Source organism: Poecile atricapillus, chromosome 14 (assembly GCF_030490865.1).
Source record: "Poecile atricapillus isolate bPoeAtr1 chromosome 14, bPoeAtr1.hap1, whole genome shotgun sequence".
Classification (NCBI taxonomy): domain Eukaryota; kingdom Metazoa; phylum Chordata; class Aves; order Passeriformes; family Paridae; genus Poecile; species Poecile atricapillus.
Window position 1 is genome coordinate 16,653,966 of NC_081262.1, and position 21,811 is coordinate 16,675,776.

At 56.0% G+C, this 21,811-nt stretch overlaps 1 protein-coding gene across 1 annotated transcript; it reads right to left on the reverse strand.

The window, feature by feature from the left end:
* Window positions 1-103: 103 nt before the first annotated feature.
* SCNN1B (sodium channel epithelial 1 subunit beta) lies at window positions 104-12,879 on the reverse strand. The gene is made up of 13 exons (XM_058849536.1): window positions 12,828-12,879; window positions 10,481-10,799; window positions 9,039-9,414; window positions 7,156-7,349; window positions 6,293-6,396; window positions 5,705-5,868; window positions 5,155-5,262; window positions 3,361-3,478; window positions 2,771-2,846; window positions 2,527-2,584; window positions 2,063-2,124; window positions 1,612-1,687; window positions 104-1,300 (listed from the first exon to the last, which is right to left on the reverse strand). The coding sequence occupies exons 2-13, from the start codon at window positions 10,789-10,791 to the stop codon at window positions 941-943; spliced, it is 2,007 nt and encodes a 668-aa protein (XP_058705519.1). The 5' UTR covers window positions 10,792-10,799; window positions 12,828-12,879; the 3' UTR covers window positions 104-940.
* Between the last annotated feature and the right edge of the window lie 8,932 nt (window positions 12,880-21,811).

A 21,811-nucleotide genomic window follows, 5' to 3' on the forward strand; every position in this document is an offset into this window, starting at 1 on the left:
TCCCAAAAACTCTGGATGACCCCAAGTAGGTTGAGGAGGGCTGGAAATGTTCTGCCAAGTGCTGTAGAATTTATGCTTCGTGGCTGCCTTTTCAGATAACTTAATCTCCTGTGTCCGAGGTGATGGGGCAGATGCAGCACAGAGGGAGCTGCCTGTAGGCAGTGGCCACTGCTCAGGGCTGCTGTAAATGCAGGGTCAGGAAGGGTCTTTTCAGCTGGCACTTGAGGCTTGATCAAGCTGGGCCCTGAGAATAAAACCAGCTTTGTAGGTTGTTCCTGGTGCAATTTCACTATTCTACTGACAACCATGAGGTTTTTAAGGAATTTAAGGAAAGTGGTGCTTTCTTGTAGAATTTATTAGCATTTGTTATGTAGATTTTTGTGAAAGAGCTGGTCTAGCCTTAGTGTGCTCTCTTGGGAGACAGTGGGGTGGAATCCAGGGAGGTCCCAAAACTGGAATGCCAGCTGAGTCTGGAGCACCTGCTGCAGCTGGAAACCCTTGCTCAGGCAGGCTCAGGCTGCTGTGGGTCTGCCTGGGGAGAGCTGGGCTGGGTCAGAGCTGGAGCCAAGCACTGGAGACACTTCCCACTTTTATGAGATGTCAGACACCTCCATAAGGCAGCTGTGACTGGAATGGTGAGCTGTCCCTGTCCTGCAGGGAACACTCTGTTCCCTTCACTCCTGCTGGAGGGAGGGTGAAGCTCAGCAGCCGTGCCTCTCCCAGCCTTCCCCTGCCCCAGCTCTGCTGGGGAGGGTTCTGGGGCTGCTCCCTGTCTGCTGCTGCTGGCCTGGGCTGGCAGCCAGCTGGGGCTAAAGGCATGAGGACAGGGTGAGCAGGGTTCACTCCTAATTTTTTTAATTAATTAATACTCTCCCAATTTTGCCAGGCAGACACTTGTCCAGCAGTGGCAGAGCCTGGGGGAGCAGAGAGGATGCTGTGGTCACTCGGTGTCCGCGTCGCTGTCGGGGCCGAGCGTGTCCAGGGGCTGCACTCGCAGGGAGTCGTAGTTGGGTGGGGGCGTGCCGGGCTCGGGGGGCAGCGCCTCAGCCCTGGCCACAGCCCCCGGGGGCTCGGGCTGGAAGCCCAGGTTGGTGTGAGCCTCCACCAGCTCTGACACCGTCGGGGGCGCGTCCGGGTACCGCGCCCGCCTCTGCCTCAGGCCCTTGCACCAGCCGATGAGGTTGATGATGGTGATCCACAGCGAGTCGATGATGATCTCCCCAAACTCAATGAGGCACAGCACCGAGCCCCCCATCCAGAACCCAAACTGGCCTCCCAGGCTTGACAGCAGCCAAACGATCTGCGGGAGGAGAGCGCAGTGAGCTGAGGAAGGGGAGCCCCTCAGATGTGCCCCACCCTGATCCTTCACCCCTGTGCCAGCAGCCATGCGGGTGATGCCTGCACCTGGCACCTGCCCGCTGGGTCCCCTCCTGTGGGGCTGCGACAGGGACGGGAGGTGGAGTGGGGGAAGGAATTGAGGGCTGTGAGCCACCAGGCAGAGGTGGCTTCATCCACTTCATCACAGCGTGTGTGCCAAGCAGCAGCCTCGAGGGACGTGTCAGACTGCCCCAGAGGGCACCGAGCCCTGCCAGGGCTGGGATGGGCACTCACCGTAGTGGCAGCTGACTCCGAGATGGTGCGGTAGTTGTACTCCTGGAAGTAAATGTTCAGTTTGATGATCCCATTCCTGTAAAGAGCAAAATGCACCTCAGTGAGGAGCTGGCTGTCAATAACCTGCACCTGTGCTCCAGCCTGACCAAGGGATGGAGACACCAAGACGTGAGTATAAAGCGACAAACATTACAGCACTGGAACTGTCCTTAATGCTGATTTTATTAACTGCATGTTTGAGTCTGACTGGCCCAGTCTGCAGCTCTGGAGAGCAGAGGACAGGCATGAAGTGCCTTTTGGATCTGCTTTCTGTGTGTCAGGCTAACACCCTGCAAGCCTGGTCCTCCCTGCGCATTCTCGCCCGCCTGCGCTGGCCCGGCGCCAAGGCTCGTGTCAGGCTGATGTTAACAGGCTCAGCAGAGAAGATAAAGTGGTTGTTCCTTTCACTCACCTGTCCAGAGTCACATTTGTTGACATATCCCTTTCATAAGACAGAATATGGAAAATCCAGTCCTAGGAAAACAAAATCTGTTCAGAAAGAGTAGAGGCAGCCTGTGCTCCTGAAGAGCACGAGCCCCACGGGCGCTGTGCCCCGTTCCAGGCAGCCCTGGCCCCGTGTGCAGGTGGAGAGGGATGCTGTGGACCTGAGCAGGGCAGCTGTGCCTTCCCTGACCTGTGGGAAGCCCCCCTGTGCTGGGTGAGCACGGGGTGTGGAAGGGGGACTCAGCCTTGGGCTGACAGCAGCACTGGAACAGAGCCACTGCGGGGGTCCCTCCTCCTCCTGCCCCCTGCCCTGGTGCTGCTGCTGCTCTGGACCAGGGACTTCAGCAGAGGTGCTTTGAGCTGGACAGCAGCTCTGACAACAGCTGGGAACAGAACCATCAGTGTCTGTACAAACCAGAGAATCAGGGTTACCTCAGAGGCCTCTGATGGCCAGTCCGCCATGGAGATGGTCATTTTGTACTGCGTGTCACTGCAGCCAAGAGGGACAGCGTTAGTATGGAGATTCCCCTCCTCTGAAGTCTCTGGAACTTCAGTTCTCACACAGCAAACCAGCCCTGCAGGGTTTGCTGCCCTTTTAGGAAACTCAGGACTGGCAGGAGTCAAACTGGAGGATCCCTCTACCTCCACAGCAGCCAGACCAGGCTCAGGTACTCACTTGCATGTTTCTTTACAGGAGTCAATGCAGATCTGGCGCTGTTTTATGCTGGATCTCAGTGAGGAATAGCAATATGCTGTTTGGTGAAAACAAAATTAAAGTATCTGTTTAGATAAGGACCCAGCTACTGAGCTATATCAGTTTCATTTATCAAAATAAATATTAGGTATGACCCTTGTGCACAGATTTGCCATCTTCCCTTTCAACTTTCCTTTCCTTGAGAAACTCGGGCAAAACACTATGACAATTTAATAAGGAATTAAAAATAAACTGTCACTTTCTGAAGGCAGGTTTTATAGAGCCAGCTTGCCCAGGGTTGGTATTTTTGGCACAGCCCTGGCCTCTGCCAGCACAGAGCTGTGTCACCCCAGGGGGACACTGGACCCTGCCAGGGGACCCAGAATTTTCATGTGCAGAGGCCTGGAGCGATGCCCTGTGCTCCCTCCTTGGTGCCCAAGGCTCCTCCAGCCCACAGCCAAGAGCAAACCTGGCCCCTTCTCCCCAGCACTGGCCCAGGTGGCCACGTCCCACAGGGATGTCCCAGCCTTGCAGGGACAGCAGGGACAGCAGGCAGCCCCATCAGCTCTTACCCCAGCCTGGGCTATCCTCGTTATTGCAGTAATTCACCCCTTCAGGCAAAGGGAACATGTAGTGCCCACATCCACAGATCTCCACCATGTGGTTTTGGAAACAGGAGCGCAGGCAGGCCTGGGGAGGGAAGAGGGGAGGGAAGAGGGGAGCTCAGGCTTGGGCTGAGCCCTTGGCACGGCACCGGCTCTGAGAGCCCCTCAGCTCCCAGGAATTCCCTCTCTCTTGCACTGAACAGATGATTTGGGGGCTGCAGACAGAGAGGGATGAAGGTGCAGGAGAAGTGGGAGCTGCCAGAGCTGTCCCTGCCCAGAACCTCTGCCAGCCTTGCCTTGGGGTTTTTAAAGCCACTCGTGGGAGCTGCCCATGGGTGAGACCTCGTGGGAAATGGAGAGAGCTCAGCACCCACTCCCACCAGAAACTGCTCATTTCTCTATTGTTGTAGGGCTTCATAGAAGTAATATTCAAGCTTCCAAAAGGGAATACAAATGTTCTGTTCCACCACAGACATGGCTGTGCTCTCCAGGCTTTACGCAATAGTGACAAAGGGCTGGTTTTACACTTTAAGGCCAGGAATTTCCAAATCCTTCAACATAAAGAGCAGATGTATGAATGATCCTCTCTGTGTAGGTGCTGCTCTTCTGGGGAGGATCGTGCTGCAGCAATGCCATTAGCTTGGTGAGGCATGAAGTTCATCAGCTGAGATTGGAGGGGGATTCTGCATGAGGCAGCACAAAGCAATAGCAAATCTGTGAGGAGATAATTAAATTTAACAGTGGTGGGTCGGACAAGCAGAGAATTTCTGTGTGATAGGAAAGGTCCACAGAGCGCAGGGCAGTCAGGGAGTGATGGAAGAGCCTGGTTTTGCTGAGAGGGCTCTGAAGTGGCGTTACGTGGGCACAGAACTCCGTCATGGTTTGCACTTCTGGGGAATAATTCAATCCTCACGAGTGTTTGCTTAGACCTTATACAAGCATCTTCAAAAGCTGAGTACAGTGGTCCAGTTGTTATTATATTTATAAAGGTAGAAATATAAAACCACTGCCAGCCCAAAGCCCTCCTGATCTCCAGGTGCATCTGTGAATCACCCCAAATGGTTTGGGTGTTTCCTTTATTATCACATCTCACCCTCAAGAGCTGCTTCTCTCCCCAGTACAGCCTGTTACAAATTAACCTGTGCTCAGTGTTTGCACTCTGATTTTTGACAGATTCAAGGTTTAGAGACACTCAACTTTCTCATCCAATTTTCAGACTGATGAAGAAGCAAAGGGCTGTTTTGCTTCCTGTACAAACCAGCTGCATTTGCAGGGTGAAAAATTATTTGATTCCCCCAAAGACAAAAAAGTTAAAGATCACAGAAGTGTTTAGAGGGAGAATCTGTCCTTTGTATTCCTCTCCTCTCAGGGGTAAATATCACTTGTGTACACAAAACACGAGTTCCTGAGAAGTGTCACTTTGACATTGTCTCAGCAGAAGTTTCCCAGAGCCTCAGTGACTGTTCCTACAGAACCATATGGGGCTTAGATCAGATATTAGGAAAAATTTTTTATGGAAAGGGTTGTAAAGCATTTGAACAGGATGCCCAGGGCAGTGGTGAAGTCACCATCACTGGAAGTGTTCAGAACCCATGTGATGTGGCACTTGAGGAGATGTTTTATCAGTGGTGGTGCTGTGCTGATGACCCTGAAAGATTTCACGATTTTATGATTCCCCAGTACCCTCCATGATAGGCAAAGATTGAACTGCTTTGAGGATTTTTCTGAGGAGTATTGTTAGATTTCAAAGGGTGTTTTTACCTGTATGGAGTAGGAGGTGTTGTACTGGCTGTAGAGGTTTTTGACAGGGACGTCGGAGCCGTTCATGGTGCAGTCACTGTAGGGATAACCCATCCGCTCCAGCTCATCCTGGAAAGGAACACAAACACCACACTGTGCTCATCACTTCTCCACAGGTCCCCTGTGCCCGTTTTCCAGAGGCTCTGTAACTCCTGTGCTCCCCACTGGCTTTGCTGAAGATGAAAGAGCAGAGGTGGCAGTGCTGAAGAGGCTGCAGCCCCTTCCCTGGGTGGGTCCAGGCAGGCCAGGGTGCTCGGGGATGGCAAAGCCCTTTCTGACACGCTGGAGAAGGAGGCAACCATGACCTGAGCCCAATATTCCAGCCTCAATAAAGCACTTTGCCAGGACAGTTACATAAAATCCTCCATAAAGCACTCCAGCCCCTGACAGGTGTGTACCTTGTCTCCTTTGGTTTGAGCCAGTTCAGCCAAGACTTAAAGCAAACTTGGTTTTGGTCCCATCAGATAACATTATTCTCAGACAATCTGCTCCTGAGGAATGCCACACATACCACCAGCACTCCAATGGAGGTTTCTGTCCCAGCCATGGCGTAGATGCCCTGATCCTTGAGGAAGGGGAAGCTCTTCTGTTGGTGCAGCATGAGCCGGGCCCCAGCGGCAGAGGACAGGTAGGGAATGTAGTCCTGCTGGCTGATGTCCAGAATCAGCTTCAGCCCTGGGACACCAGACAAAACACTCACAACAGGAATTGGATTGGAATGTGAGGCTTGGGGAAAGAAGGGAGTCTATTTTCTTCTCCCTGTTCCTTGGGAAGAGCCAGGGTCTGGCTGCCATGGCAAGAACACTTATGGTGGTGAATGCCCAGAATGGCAATAGCTGGGAACAGTCAGGTGTTGCCTCAGATATTTCAAATATCCAGAGGATGCCCTCCTGCTACGTGTCCATAGTCACCTTTTTCCTGTGTGCCACATTTTCCTTTTGGGGCTCATTCCCTTCCAGAAAGCCTCTGTTCCCTGTTGCAGTGCTCCAGTGACAGAGGAATCATAAATCTGTCCTGAGTGACACAAGTGGGCACCAAGAGACAGAGCCCTCACATCTGCCCCTCCAGCCCCCTCCTCCACCGCAGAGAGCTCCCTTACCAAATTCAGCCCCAGGGTTGGAAGAGTTCAGAGCCTCTTCATCCATGCCCCAGTTAAAGATGTAGCAGTTACCATGGTCTGGGTGGTAGATTTGGGTGAAATTCCTGGAAGATCATACACATAAAGCTGTGACACTCAAGGGCTGTGACATAAAGCAGATGGTGGGCGCAGCTCAGGAGCTGTGCTGGGGTTCACCTCCCATTGCCTCATTTGCTGAACACCTGAACTACAGCTGGTAGCACTTCAATCCATCTGTTTCTGAACAAAAAGCACAGCAAGGTGCAGGTGGCCCTGGGGACAGCGCTCCATTGGATGGAGAGGAACATTTGTCACACAGGTGAGAGCAACAACTGCTCAGTGTGAGCTGTGGTTACAGGTTTGGGCTGGCATTAGAGCTCGTGCCTTGATGGCAGTCCTTGGTCCCCCTTGGTGCAGAAGGGACAGGGATCCCCACAGCCTGGGGTGCTGCTGTGTGCTGCCCTTTCTCAGCACTGGAGATGGGAACTCGGGATTCATAGGAAACAAAGTTGGCATTTCTCAGAGCCTTGTGCAAAAGGGAGGGGGCTTTACCTGGGGGCTGTGACTCAGCACCTGGCTATCACTGCACACCTGGGTGCTGCTGATCTTGATATGTCATGACCAAAACAGCCCATCCAAAACACTAACTCAGCCAGCACTGTACCAAGAGAACACATTTCAGCCAGCATCACATCCAGAGAAACTCTGAGAAGTGTTTTTAGAGCTAAGAATCAGCAGCAATTTCATTAGCAGCTGATATGTACCTTAAAAAGAGAAAAGAACCCGCGTGCAGTTCATTCCTGCAGGGATGAAAAGGGGCAGGGAGCTCCTTCGTGTGCACCTACTTGTAGTTGCAGGGTTCAGCCCCGTAGAGACACGCCAGGATCATGTCCTCTGCCTGGTAGCCCATCCTGATCCTCTCGTGCAGCGGCACCTTGGAGAGGATGGATGTGGACTGCAGGATGTACCACTCGCTCACCGCCTGCGCCGCGCTGCTGAAGTTCCTGTAGGTGCAGTTGTCAGAGCCCTGCTGGCTGCACTGGGGACACAGAGCAGGCAGCTGTGAGCCCTGGGGGATGGCAGGGGCTGTGCTGTCACCCCCTGCCCGTGGGGCTGTGCTGTCACCCCCTCCTCATGGGGCTGTGCTGTCACCCCCTGCCCGTGGGGCTGTGCTGTCACCCCCTCCTCACAGGGCTGTGCTGTCACCCCCTCCTCATGGGGCCGTGCTGTCACCCCCTGCCCATGGGGCCGTGCTGTCACCCCCTGCCCACGGGGCTGTGCTGTCACCCCCTCCTCACGGGCTCGTGTGGACACCAGCCCTGCCTGCAGCTCCCAGGAACAGAGAGGCTCAGCCTGAGGGAGCCACAAGCAGCTGTCACACAGAGCTGTCACACAGAGCTGGCTGTCACACAGAGCTGACTGTCACACAGAGCTGACTGTCACCCTGAGCTGACTGTCACCCTGAGCTGTCATACAGAGCTGTCACACAGAGCTGGCTGTCACACAGAGCTGTCACACAGAGCTGTCACACAGAGCTGACTGTCACCCTGAGCTGACTGTCACACAGAGCTGTCACACTGAGCTGTCACACCAAGCTGGCTGTCACACAGATCTGGCTGTCACACAGAGCTGTCACACTGAGCTGGCTGTCACACTGAGCTGTCACACCAAGCTGGCTGTCACACAGAGCTGTCACACCAAGCTGGCTGTCACACAGAGCTGGCTGTCACACTGAGCTGTCACACAGAGCTGGCTGTCACACAGAGCTGTCACACCGAGCTGGCTGTCACACCGAGCTGTCACACCAAGCTGACTGTCACACAGAGCTGTCACTCAGAGCTGTCACACAGAGCTGTCACACCAAGCTGGCTGTCACATCAAGCTGGCTGTCACACCGAGCTGGCTGTCACACCGAGCTGGCTGTCACATCAAGCTGGCTGTCACACCGAGCTGGCTGTCACACTGAGCTGACTGTCACACCAAGCTGGCTGTCACACAGAGCTGGCTGTCACACTGAGCTGTCACACTGAGCTGTCACACTGAGCTGGCTGTCACACAGAGCTGTCACACTGAGCTGGCTGTCACACAGCTGTCACACTGAGCTGTCACACAGAGCTGTCACACCAAGCTGGCTGTCACATCAAGCTGGCTGTCACACTGAGCTGGCTGTCACACCGAGCTGGCTGTCACACAGAGCTGGCTGTCACACCAAGCTGGCTGTCACACTGAGCTGGCTGTCACAGTGCATTACAGGGTCCCTCCCCAGGGACATTTCCCAGCTGGGGAGGTTATACATCAGCCCCAGGGTGACCTCCACAAGTTAACAGAAATGTCAATTTTGGGCCAATTCTTTAAGGCTGGAGTTTCCCCAGCTCCCGAGGTCTGCCCAGGCAGGGTCCTTGCAGCCCCCATGGAAGCAGGGAGAGCAGCTCGTGCCTCTGCACTGTGAACTGCAGCAGGAAAGGGATGGGGCAGTGGCCACAGCCTCTCCCTGGCATTTTGGGTGCCTGAGCCAAGGAAGGGGTGAAGGTGTCTGGGAGCCTGCAGGGAACACCCCTGCCCTGGCTCTGTCCTGGGCTCAGCCTGCAGCAGGGACTGGGTCTGGGCACAGGCTGACACAGAGCCCCAAGGCAGAGCAGCCAGGGAGGAGACACACATCTCCCTGCTGCGTTCTTGTGAGGCCCCCATCCCTCATCTCTGCCTGCTGCCACTGTGGGACGCCTCTCACCAGCTTCACTGCCAGCTTGTACTTCTTCTCTTCTGCCGTGGTGTTGTCTGGGGCAGGTGGAGCAGTGGTTTGGTTCCCCGCAGTGGTTTCGTTGCTCAAGGTTTCACTGTCCCCAGCAGTGTCACTGCTCACACTGGTTTCGGTGTCCAAGGCAGTTTTGTTGCCCACAGCAGTCTGGTTGGTCTCAAAGATGTCCAGGATGACAGGATTGTCTTTGTCGTGCTCGTCGATGAGGACCAGGGGGATCTGGTTCCAGAGCTCCAGGTTGAGTGATGGGGACAGGTTCTCGCTGCCGTTCCCCAGCTGCAGGATCCTCTCCAGCGCCGCCTCAATGAGCCTGTCCAGCTCCTTCAGCAGGGGCTTCACCTCTGAGTACCTGTGGGACAGGGAGCTGTGGCCAGGCAGTGTCCTGCTGCTGCCTTGGACCTTCCTGGGCACCTCAGGGTCTGCCTGGAACCTCCTGGAGGACAGCAGGAGCTTCCCTGCAGAGCACGGCCAGCTCGGACACTGCTGGCCAGGAGGGCAGTGGGAGGATAAACAGGGAGTGCTGCAGGAGTGAACACACCAGTGCTGGGCCACATTAGTTCTAGTTCAGTGATTCACTACAGTTTACACAAAACACCTCTAACAAGTGGAGGAAAAGCTACCCCTAAGCAATTCTTGCACTGGCTGAGAGCATCTTGCCTTGGGCTCCACTATTGCATGGATATGAATTTAAAACAGCTATAAATTTAAAGCAACTGTAATGAAAATCAGTGACTCCTTTGAAATCACAATTCAGTTCTGTCTCTGTGGTTCCTGGCAGACAGGATTGTGGAACCAGCTCTTAGTGACTGGAGTATGAGCAATGAGAATAATGTTCACAGCAAGGAAGGGGAAGAAAAAGAATTGTGGGGAAAGATGGAAAGACTGATTCTGGCTGGGAAAGGTGAGCTGAACTTGGTTCTTCTGTGAGCTGAGGAAAGTTTGCAGGGAGGTAAAAACCTTCATTTGATTGATGGATGTGGTGCAGAAGCTGTGCTCAGAAGGAATTCTTCCCTGTGAGGGTGGGCAGGCCCTGGCACAGGTGCCCAGAGCAGCTGGGGCTGCCCCTGGATCCCTGGCAGTGTCCCAGGCCAGGCTGGACAGGGCTGGGAGCAGCCTGGGACAGTGGGAGGTGTCCCTGCCATGGCAGGGGATGAAATGAGATGAACTTGGAGGTTCCTTCCCAACCCAAACCATTCTGGGACTCTATGAAGCCCAGGAGAACCTGCAGGCAGATGAACCCTCCTCTGGCCACTCATCTTCATACTGTTCTTTATTTGTTTTTAGGGGCACTTGGTGACTCCATTAATGCTCCTAACGTGATGCCTGAGACAGGAAGGGCCCCTCAGTACCTCACACTGGCAATGTTTCCGAGGGGTTAGGGCACACATGGGGAAACTGGGAGAGGAAAAACTTACTTGAAAGGGTTGGCATTGCAGATGGTGACTGCAGGGAACTTCATGGTCTTAAAGCCAATGGAGAGAGACGAGGTGACGTTGTAGGAGAGGTAGGTGTTGATGAGGATGCCCCACTGCCAGAACACCAGGGATGCAAAGAGCAACGTTAGGAAGAACCAGATTAATTTCTTCTTTGGCCCCTCCTTGATGATGCGCTTGGGGCCGTGGGTGTTGGTGTTGTCGCAGTACCAGACCAGCAGCTCCTTGTAGGTGTAGCCAGGGCCCTTCTGCAGGCGGTGCAGCGCCCGCACCAGGTACTTCTTCAGGTTCATGCTGCTGCCTGTGGGCAGGAGAAAACCACCACAGCAGCTGTGAGGAGGAGCAGGGTCTGTGCCACAGCCCGTGTCCCTGTCCTGTCAGCACAGCAGGAGTGGGACAGTCACAGGGCTGTAACCCAGGGACAGCTCAGCACAGATGCCCTGCAGGGTCATGGCAGTGAGGTGTCACCCAGGCTCCTGGCAGGACACAGGAGAGCTTTGGGACTGACAGTTCCAAAGGTGCCGAATGCTTTTGTCACATTTTGGGTTCTTGCTGGCCCCAGCAGAGCTGAGGGACCTGGTGACCCTCGAGCTCAGGCTGTGGTGTGGCAGTGCCTGCCCAGGGGCTGCTCAGCCTGTGGGAATGCTGTGTGCACACTGAGACAGCTGGAACGCTGTCCCAGCCTCAGCCAACACTAGATGGACCAAGCAGAACACGCAGGAGCTGCCTTGGGTAGAGCTCCAGCTCACAGCGATCAGGGCTCAACCTCACTTGGAGCCTGAGACAATTTTTCTTCAAAGTAAGAGGTATTAGAGTGCATCCAGCTTTCAGAGGGACAGGAGGAGGGGTGCTGGAAGCAGCAGCACCTTTTCTAGGACCAGGAATGCTGTCCAGGGCTGCTGCCCACTGGAGGACGGACACCAGATTGGTTTTTTCCACCAAATTCCTTTGTCTGTCAGATATTATCAGTACGGCCCCCCCACTCCCCCGCTCTGGTGAGGGATGCTGCATACCTGGCATTCATTTTGTGAGTAAATAGAACATTTTGTGCTGCTATTTTAAGGTTAGAATCTGTGTTACTAAATCTTAACATCCCGAGGCAGGATTTCAAAAAGAACCCGAGGCAGCCATTCAGAACATTTGTCAGATTTAAGCTGCAGGAGAGCAGAGTTAAAGATTAATGCTGGGAATTGGCCCCATCCTGGGAGGAAGAGTGGAATAATGCAGCAACAGTTCACTAAGGAGCAGCACTCGGCAGGGCAGGAATGAGAGGGACACAGCCTTGCTTGCAGGTGAGCAAAGAAGGCAGTAAAGGTGTGCACAGACCCTGGGGAGGGAAAGGAGGTGGGTTCTTCATACTTTCCACAAATAAAAAAGGTGATACTGATTCCTTGCTCTGCTGGCCAGATCTGCAGATTCTCAGATTCTCCTGAGTAGCACATGGAGAGACTGAGAGCAGTATAACCCCCAGGGATTCTACAGTCTCACTCCATGACACAAAGAGAGACGATGGTTTTCAGCGCATGCCATTACCTGCGATGTTAGATGTAGCTGATCCTCAGAGAGGAATTTGGAACAACAAACCCCAGCTGCTTTCTCTAAGATCCAAGGGCAGGCTCTACTCCTATGGAAAAAGATTTTGTTCTCCAAGGAACTCATGTCCTGGGACTTGGACCCCCTGGACTCCCAACATCATCTCACCCTTCATGACCTTGTGCCACTGAGGTTCCTGCGGCCGTTGCCTGGGGGTGGTTTGCTCATGAGGAGCAGAGCTGGCACCAGAGCCTGGCTGGGTTTTGGGCAGGTGTAAGGAGAGAGGCAGCACTGAGCTGGGGCTCTGCTGAGCTGCCCATGGCCATGGAAGGACATGAACCCCGAGGGCTGCGCTGCCCCAGCCCCACAGCGTGAGCTCAGCCCCTGCCCGAGGCACAGCAAGGTCAGCCCTGGCTTCACACAACCAAATCCTCAGAGCTCCTCAAAATCTGGGGAGCCCAGCGAGGCAGATGAGGAAATATTTTCTGCCTTTTAAGAAATCCAGTAAAAGATTTATATTAGATTGCAACTCCAAACCCCTGCCCGGTGCAGGGCAGGATCCTGCCTGGCTGTGTGTCCTCGGCTGTCCCTGCTCTCACCAACACTGGCTCCTGCCACAGGGAGACCCCACTTGTGTGCTGGTCTCTGTGGGTCACTCACCAGCCTGCCAGTGCTGGGGGAAATGATCCCTTTTCATATGGGAGAAAAATGGCATGAAGCAAAAGCTGCATTTGAATATACCTGGATGACTTTTTTGCAATGTATATTCTCATTTCTCATTCAGTTTTCTCCTTACCTCGATTTCCAGAGTGTTTCCAGACAGGATTCCCCCTTGCTGGCAGCTGGCAGCTGCCCTGGGTGAGCTGCCCAAGCTGCTGTTTGGGGGCTGCTCCTGGCACAGCTCAGTGCTCGGGGGCTGCAGCTGCTCGGGACAGGGCTGGTGCCAGGTTTGGTGCCAGCCTGGAGTGGGTCCTGCTCTGCCCCATCAATGGGCTGCACCTGAGCAGAGGGGTGATAAATGAGGGGTGTAAAGAGCCACTCTCCAGCTGTGCACAGACAGCTGTGCCCGCTGCCCACAGTCCCTCCGGAGTGAGGAAGAGGAGCAGTGATGGAGCAGGAGCTGAGCAGGGCTGGGGGCACAGGAGGTGCCACACACAGCCCTGAACCCTCTGCAGGTGGCTCCAGGGAGCCAGCACTGCTTTACATCCGTGCTCTGGGCTGCTCTGGTCACAGCAGGGTCATCTGAACTGTCTGGAGCTGACCCCAGGGATGTGAGAGCCTGTGGTGGGTGCACAGGGTGCCGTGGCCCCTCTCCTGGCAGCACGTGCAGCCCTGTGAACTCATCCCAAAAGAAACCTGCTCCTGCTTCCAGTGGGGTTTCTCTGTGCTGTGGACGTGTCCTCCCTGTCTCCAGCAGCTGAGTCCAGCCCTGCCTCATCCCAGCATCACCCTGGGTGAAACTCCTCCACCTCACAGTGACATCACACTCCCACATTACGAAATGATTGTGTTGACTCTGTTGAATCTCCTCTGGGGTTTTCCTGGGGCAATTGCCACTTGAAGGAAATAAAGTCATGAGCAAAACTTGGCCCGCTCCTGGAAGCTCCAGGGTCGGACATGGGCTGCAAAACCACGCTGACACCACTGGCCCGATGACACTGTGACTGCTCAGCACTTTCTCCCCTGGAACACATCACTCACTCCTCTTTGATGGCCAGCTGCTCCTCTGGGTCCATCCCCTGAACCCTGGGGGAAGAGCCCAGTTTTCCTAAATGAAACATACTCTCTAGTGGTGTTTTTGCAAATTAGAGGAATTTCTTTTATTCCCTCACAAGTTTACATGTTGGCAGTTTGAAAAGTGGAGCAGCAGCGTGTCTGAGCAAGGAAAGGCTGTCTCAAGGTGGGGCCAGAGCTCCCAGCAGATGTCCCGTGTCGCTGGTGGCGTGCAGGGACAGTGGCCAGGGCACACAGCCCCAAGAGCCACGGCTGCAGCCCCAAGGGGCAGGCGTGCAGCACTCAGGAGTATTTACAGTCTGGGAGCTCAGATAGCGCTCACCCGGCTCTGTGAGTGTGTCAGGAACTCTGCTCCCACTTCCCTGCCTAACCCTGAATTCCCCTCTGCTCTGCAGCCAGCCTGGGAGAGCTGGGAACATTCCCCTGGAGAAGGGAAGGCTCCAGGGACCCCTCAGAGCCCCTTCCAGGGCCTAAAGGGGCTCCAGGAGAGCTGGAGAGGGACTGGGGACAAGGGCCTGTGGTGACAGGGCAAGGGGGAACGGCTTCCACTGCCAGAGGGCAGGGCTGGATGGGATATTGGGAATAAATCCTTCCCCGGGGGGGTGGGCAGGCCCTGGCACAGGTGCCCAGAGCAGCTGGGGCTGTCCCTGGATCCCTGGCAGTGCCCAAGGCCAGATTAGACAGGGCTTGGGGCAGCCTGGGACAGTGGGAGGTGTCCCTGCCATGGCAGGGGGTGAAATGAGATGAACTTGAAGGTCCCTTCCAAGTCAAAGCAATCCCTGATCCCGTGGTTCCCGTGATGTCCCTCTCACAGGACAGCCACAAGCCGTGCTCCTCATGTGCCAGTGAGGTCACATTGCTGAGTTCACTTTGCTGCTTGGGCAAGGAATGACAGGAATCCTGGAGAGTGAGAGGAGCAAACCCCCAGCACAACAATCCCTGGGATGCTGTGAGCATCCCCTGCCTCACTGGGAGACACCATCCTGGAGGAGATGGCACATTTCCAATACCAAAACAAACCCCAAACTATTCCATGAAGACGCGGTTTGCTCGCATTCTCTTTTATCGGGGAGATTAAATATGTAAATAAAGGTTAAATCCAAATTACTATCCCTGGCTTCACACTGGATACATCCCAAACACCTCCCAGCACGAAAACCTGCCGCGCTGCTGCAAAACCAGGCAGAGATCGGGTGACTTCAGACGTGTAGCAGTGTAAAAGACACCACGGCCAGCCCAGCCGAGCCGGTCCCTTCGGCCCCGAGACGCCGCCGAGGGATGCCCGAGGGCGCTGGGAGATGCGGGCATCCCCCGGCAGGGTCCCGGGGCCGAAGGGACCGGCCAGCCCCGACCCCGCACACTCCATCCCGGCCCCTCCGCCCCGCTCCCCGGACCTGCTCCGGGACCTGCCCCCGGACCTGTCCCCGTACCTGCCCCCGGACCTGCCCCCGGACCTGTCCCCGGACCTGCCCCCGGACCTGCCCCCGGTACCTGTCCCCCTGTCCCGGTACCTGTCCCCCTGTCCCGGTACCTGTCCCCCTGTCCCCCCTGTCCCGGTACCTGTCCCCCCTCTCCCGGTACCTGTCCCCCCTGTCCCGGTACGTGTCCCCCTGTCCCGGTACCTGTCCCCCTGTCCCCCTGTCCCCCTGTCCCGGTACCTGTCCCCCTGTCCCCCTCTCCCGGTACCTGCCCCTGTCCCGGTACCTGTCCCCCCTCTCCCGGTACCTGTCCCCCCTGTCCCGGTACCTGTCCCCCTGTCCCGGTACCTGTCCCCCTGTCCCCCTGTCCCGGTACCTGTCCCCCTGTCCCGGTACCTGTCCCCCTGTCCCCCCTGTCCGGTACGTGTCCCCCCTGTCCCGGTACCTGTCCCCCTGTCCCGGTACCTGTCCCCCTGTCCCCCCTGTCCGGTACGTGTCCCCCCTGTCCTGGTACCTGTCCCCCTGTCCGGTACGTGTCCCCCCTGTCCCGGTACGTGTTCCCCCTGTCCCAGTACCTGTCCCCCTGTCCCGGTACCTGTCCCCCTGTCCCGGTACGTGTCCCCCCTGTCCCGGTACCTGTCCCCCTGTCCCCCCTGTCCCGGTACCTGTCCCCCTGTCCCCCTGTCCCAGTACCTGTCCCCCTGTCCCGGTACCTGTCCCCCTGTCCCCCTGTCCCCCCTGTCCCGGTACCTGTCCCCCTGTCCCGGTACCTGTCCCCCTGTCCCCCCTGTCCCGGTACCTGTCCCCCCTGTCCGGTACGTGTCCCCCCTGTCCCGGTACCTGTCCCCCCTGTCCCGGTACCTGTCCCCCCTGTCCGGTACGTGTCCCCCCTGTCCCGGTACCTGTCCCCCTGTCCCCCCTGTCCCGGTACCTGTCCCCCTGTCCCCCCTGTCCCGGTACGTGTCCCCCTGTCCCCCTGTCCCCCTGTCCCCCCTGTCCCAGTACCTGTCCCCTGTCCCGGTACCTGTCCCCCTGTCCCGGTACGTGTCCCCCTGTCCCCCCTGTCCCGGTACCTGTCCCCACGGCTCCGGCAGCGCTCCCCGCTGGCCCCGGTCCCGGTACCTGCCCCCGGTCCCGCCCCGTCCCGCCCCGGCCCGGCCGAACCCGCCCTCCTGCGGGCTGGAGCCGCTGCCGGGCTGCTCCCGGTGCCTTGCTCTAAATCATACTTTGATTTTCTCCTAACGCATCCCAAGGAATGGCACCTGGTTCTGCTGCTCCTGCTCCCGTCGGGTCCAGGCTAACACAGCCTGGGATCGGTGGCACAAACCTCACAGAGTCACAGAATTATTTGCTTTGGAAGGGACTTTAGAAACAGAATCCTGGACTGGTTTGGGTTGGAGGGGACCTTAAAGCTCACCCAGTTCCAGCCTCCTGCCATGGCAGGGACATCTCCCACTGTCCCAGGCTGCCCCAAGCCCTGTCCAGCCTGGCCTTGGGCACTGCCAGGGATCCAGGGACAGCCCCAGCTGCTCTGGGCACCTGTGCCAGGGCCTGCCCACCCTCACAGGGAAGGATTTCTTTCCAATATCCCATCTAGCCCTGCCCCTGGCAGTGGAAAACCATTCCCCCTTGCCCTGTCACCACAGGCCCTTGTCCCCAGTCCCTCTCCAGCTCTCCTGGATCCCCTTTAGGCCCTGGAAGGGGCTCTCAGCTCTGGTGGCCATTGCCCTGCAGCAGGTCACAGTGTTTCTTAGTCCAGTTGGAGCTGCCACAGCAGCCAGGACATCACCTCGCTGCTTTACCTTCCCTGCTGCCAGCTGTCCCTGGTGCCAGGCTTTTGACATGGGTGAAATAAATGCAAGTGAGGTGCATTAGTGTTTTGAAACAGTTTTATAAGCTGTTTTAGAAAGATCCTATAAACTTTTTCTATTTTAAAAGAAGTATAAGATCTTATAACCTTGGCAAAGGCTGCCTAGGACAGTAGTGGAATCATCAGCCCTGGAGGGATTTAAAAGCCATGTGGATGTGGCACTTGGGAACAAGTGTTAGTGGTGGCCTTGGCAGTGCTGGGGAAATGGACTCAATGATCTCAGAGAGCTTTTCCAACCTGAATGATTCTTTGATTCTATGTTAATTTATTTTTTCCATAAAAATCTTCCCATCAGAGCTGTTTGCTCCCGTGCCTGCTGCTGGGCACACTCCCAGCAGCAGTTTGAGCACCCCAAGCCTGTCAAGCGTGGACTAGACAAGACATGGATATTCAAATAGAAGGGGCAGAGCTCTGCCTCGGTGGCACCAATGGACTGATCTGGAACTTGACAATCTCTTTCCAGGAGAAATGAGCACTGTTTCCATAAAATGACAGAATTCATTTGACATGGAAGCAGTTTTTCTGTTTGCTTCTGGGCTGGGAGGCAGCAGCAGCTCCGAAGGGGCCAGGGCCCTCCCAGCCCGGCTGTCAGGCGATTTTCATGGTGATTAGCATGTGCTTTGTGATTTCATGACTTAATCTCAATATTATGTGTCTTGCACACTGACTCCTGTTGATCTCACAATGAATCCCTCAGGGGGGCTGGAGAGATGTGCCCCCACATTTTCTGTATTCTCCTAGCCCAGGGCCACCCCAGTGTGTGCCATGGGCTGGGATTCTTCAGCCCAGCAACGCTGTACAAACACATTTGGAGGTAAAATCTTGAGCATCTCGAGCGATGTGGGAGACGTCAGCTCCTCACAACACAACAGTGAACATGTACAAACCTCCTTGGAACCATAAATCACTGCTGAGGGCAGAGCATTGTACATGGGAGTGATTGCCTCTTGCTAGGAGAGGTAATGGCAGATTCTTGTTCAATCAGGACTTGGTCAGACTTTCCCAAATGTCCCCGTGTTCTGTTATTTGGGAACAAAAGGGAATTTTATTTTTAACTGGCACAAGTGTACCTCATGTCATTATGTCAGGAGTGGAATGTGGGATTGTGTTTGAGGAGTATCTCCAAGGGAAGCTGGAGTGAACAGGTTTGATGGACCAGGACCTGCCGGGTTCCTCTGTCCTGTCACAGTAATTGGCCTCCTATTGCCACTGCTTTCCCAGAGAACAATGTCTGTTACCAGCTCTGGCAGCCCTAGCACTGGAAATGGAGTGTTCCAGGGTTTGTTCCAGGGTTCAGAACATCAGCTGCGCAGCCAGCAAAGCCAAATGACCTTGAGCTGGCTTGACTTTCCATCATCTCTCAATTGTTTATGAGAAAGTTTATTTCATAAGCAAAAACCTCCTGCTGAAAATACAGCTGAAACACCACAGGAAGCTCCCCTGCATCCCAGGCATTGTGTTCCCAGTGGTGTGTTGTGCTGGCATGATGCACTGCTGACAGCAGCTAAATACAGCTGGGACACCAGATCCATGGGGAAAATCAGCCCTGAAAATGACTCCATCTGCCCAATCCACCATGATTCAGAAATACCAACTGCTCCTAAATTGGTCTGATGGAAGGAAAATGTTTAGATGGTGCCTGTGGCTGCAATGGGTATAAAGACAGCTGGAATTTTGCTGGATGATGTTAGGTCTGGATGTACAGGGAAGGAGAGCAGAGGTGCTTGCTCCTGTCAATTCCCACCAGTCCCAATCGGCACCCACCCGGTGCTGGTGCAGGCGTTGTAGTCCTGCATGGGGAGGCTGCTCCTGCTCCTGCTCCTGCTCCTTCTCCTCCTGCTCCTTCTCCTGCTCCTTCTGCTGCTCCTGTTCCTGCCCCTGCTCCTTCTCCTTCTCCTTCTCCTTCTCCTTCTCCTTCTCCTTCTCCTTCTCCTTCTCCTTCTCCTTCTCCTTCTCCTTCTCCTTCTCCTTCTCCTTCTCCTTCTCCTTCTCCTTCTCCTTCTCCTTCTCCTTCTCCTTCTCCTTCTCCTTCTCCTTCTCCTTCTCCTTCTCCTTCTCCTTCTCCTTCTCCTGCTCCTGCTCCTTCTGCTGCTCCTGCTCCTGCTCCTGCTCCTGCTCCTGCTCCTGCTCCTGCTCCTGCTCCTGCTCCTGTTCCTGCCCCTGCTCCTTCCCCTGCTCCTTCTCCTGCTCCTGCTCCTTCTCCTTCTCCTTCCCCTGCTCCTTCTCCTGCTCCTGCTCCTTCTCGTTCTCCTTCTCGTTCTCCTTCTCGTTCTCCTGCTCCTTCTCCTTCTCGTTCTCCTTCTCGTTCTCCTTCTCGTTCTCCTGCTCCTTCTCCTTCTCGTTCTCGTTCTCGTTCTCGTTCTCCTTCTCCTTCTCCTTCTCCTTCTCCTTCTCCTTCTCCTTCTCCTTCTCCTTCTCCTGCTCCTGTCCCTGTCCCTGTCCCTGTCCCTGTCCCTGTCCCTGTCCTGTCCCTGTCCCTGTCCCTGTCCCTGTCCCTGTCCCTGTCCCTGCCAAGACAGCCGGGCATCGCAGTCAGCACAGGCTGACCCAGCGCGGTAATTGCCGGGTTTATCATCGTGTGCACTTCCAGAGACTCTGTCACTAAATGAAATGGAGTCATTTAGTTGTGACCAGTAAAATCCCAGTGAGGTGACAGTGAGCATCTCACAAGCACCCTGCGCCGGGAGCCGCTGTGTAAAAGCTGTTAACTGACCTGTGTTTGCGTTACAAAGATCAGGCAGTAAAAGCCAGACTGGTTTTGTTTTACAAGGGCAGAAGAGGGAGGGAAGGGGCCCCGCTCAGCTCCTGCTCGCCTGGCACAGCTCGGTGGGCCCTGGGGGCTGCGCTGGGGGCTCGCTCCTGCCGGGCTCCCGAGCTGTGGCTACAGCTCGGAGGGATGGGGCAACCTCCACTGGGGCTCATCTTCCTCAGCCTCAGCGGGGTGACACTGGGCACTGAGTCCCGGTTCACTGCCGATGCCGCTGGGCAGGTCCTCACTGCAGCACCGTGATGATTTGTCACTGGTGGGGTTTTCCCTGACCGGCTCTGTATCTGATTGTGACAGAGAATCAGTCGCACTCATCTGCCTTTTCTGCTGTAGAAGTTTGCTGGAAAAAATATCGCTCCTGCTGTGACTCCAGCATCCTGGGATGTGGCAGCTCAGGTGCAGTCCAGTCCTCTGGATGTCCCCAGGGCACCCTGCTACAGGCCAGGGAGTGCCAGCATGGCTCCAGCAGGATGCAGCAATGTAAAGGCGCCCTGGGCTGGTGCTTTATGGTCCCCTCCCATGTCCTGGGGCAAATGTGAACTATTTTGTGACTGATGACATTTTATAACAAGACCAGAGCTGATTTATAACAAGACCAGGAGTGATTACCCCTGTGTACCCAGGGGAACAGCTTGTACCGTTCAGGATTAGTTATGTAAACTTGGGTGAGAAGGTCTTAAAACCCAGAAGGACAGCACTGGGGTGAGAGGCGTTGTGACAACAGGGTGAATCACCCTGGCTCCAGCCGGCTGCCACCTCCGCCGTGTTCTGGGTGATCACATCCTGCCAGGACTGCGGTGTGCTCTGGTGCAGGTGAATAAATATAGGGAACACCTGTTTTTAATCCCTAGAAACACATTTGGACAAAGCACATGAGTGGAAGAGAGAGATGTGGTCCTGTATCCCACACCCCATCCCTGGTGCTGGATGGAGCCCGGCTGGCTCAGTCACTCGGGGCTTTGTGGGTTGGGGTTTTTGTCACCCGTTGCCCCAGAGTGTCCCCTCCTGTGCTTGATATCTCAGTGCTTTGGGAGCACTGCCAGGGTCACGGTGCCACCGTGGTCTGGGGGGTCTCAGGTCCCAGCAGGGTACAGCTCCCACCCAGCTCCTTCTGGAGGGGAAACTGAGGTGGAAGCAGGGAGGGAGGGAGGCAGTGCAAGAGTGTTACAGGAAAGTGCTGAGGCTTGGGTGAAGATTCCAGAGGATGGAGGGGCAGGACCACTCTGTCCACAGCCCTGGGGCCAGGGGTGTTTCCCTGTCTGCACCTCCGGCTGTTCCAAGCAGGGCGGGGAGCAGGCATGGCTGCAGGTCAGCATCCCGGCCCGCAGCTGCTCCCTGCACGGGAGGGACAAGCACAGGGACAAGCACAGGGACAGGAGCCCTGCTCTCCAGCCCCATTTCCCCCAGTGTCTCCACTGGCAATGCCGCAGGGCCAGGGCCAGGCCGCTCTGCAGAGGGATGGGAGCACAGCCGGACTCACGGCCGGGGCAGCCCAGTGTCCTGGATGGGAATGACCAGCCTGGCTCGGGGTTCCTGTTCCCCCTCCTGGCCCTGGGCCCTGCTCTCAGCCTGGCTCCAGCCAGAGCCGTGCCCGGTGCCACGTAGCCGGGGGTGTGGGCCCGGCCCGGCCCGTCCTGCTCGCAGGGAGATGCCGGCATCGGGATTAGAGCCGGGGCCGTGTCCTGGCAAGTCACCGTGGAGAGCCCGTGGGTCAAACTCTGACTCACACTGCCTGGAACCACTGCGGTGCTGCCACGGCTCCCCTGCCACAGCCTGGCCTCGGCTGGGGATGCTCCAGCTGCTGGAAATGCTCCCAGAGCTCTGAGCACAGGCCAGGCTGCTGGGGATGGCTCACCCTGCCCTGAAGGTGAAGGGGTAAAACTCAACCATCCACACTGTCCAGCCGCGTTTGGCCTCCCCAGAGCTGGGCTGGAGCACGAGAGGCTCAGGACCTGGATGGATTTTCCATTTCCATAGGCATGTGCTGGAGA

Coding starts and splice junctions, on each gene's coding strand:
- SCNN1B (XM_058849536.1), bottom strand. CDS start 10,791: ATGAACCTGAAGAAGTACCTGGTGCGGGCGCTGCACCGCCTGCAGAAG. Junction 6,397..7,155: donor GCTGAACCCTGCAACTACAA/GTAGGTGCACAC, acceptor ATGATCTTCCAG/GAATTTCACCCAAATCTACC. Junction 2,585..2,770: donor TCCTGTAAAGAAACATGCAA/GTGAGTACCTGA, acceptor TCTTGGCTGCAG/TGACACGCAGTACAAAATGA.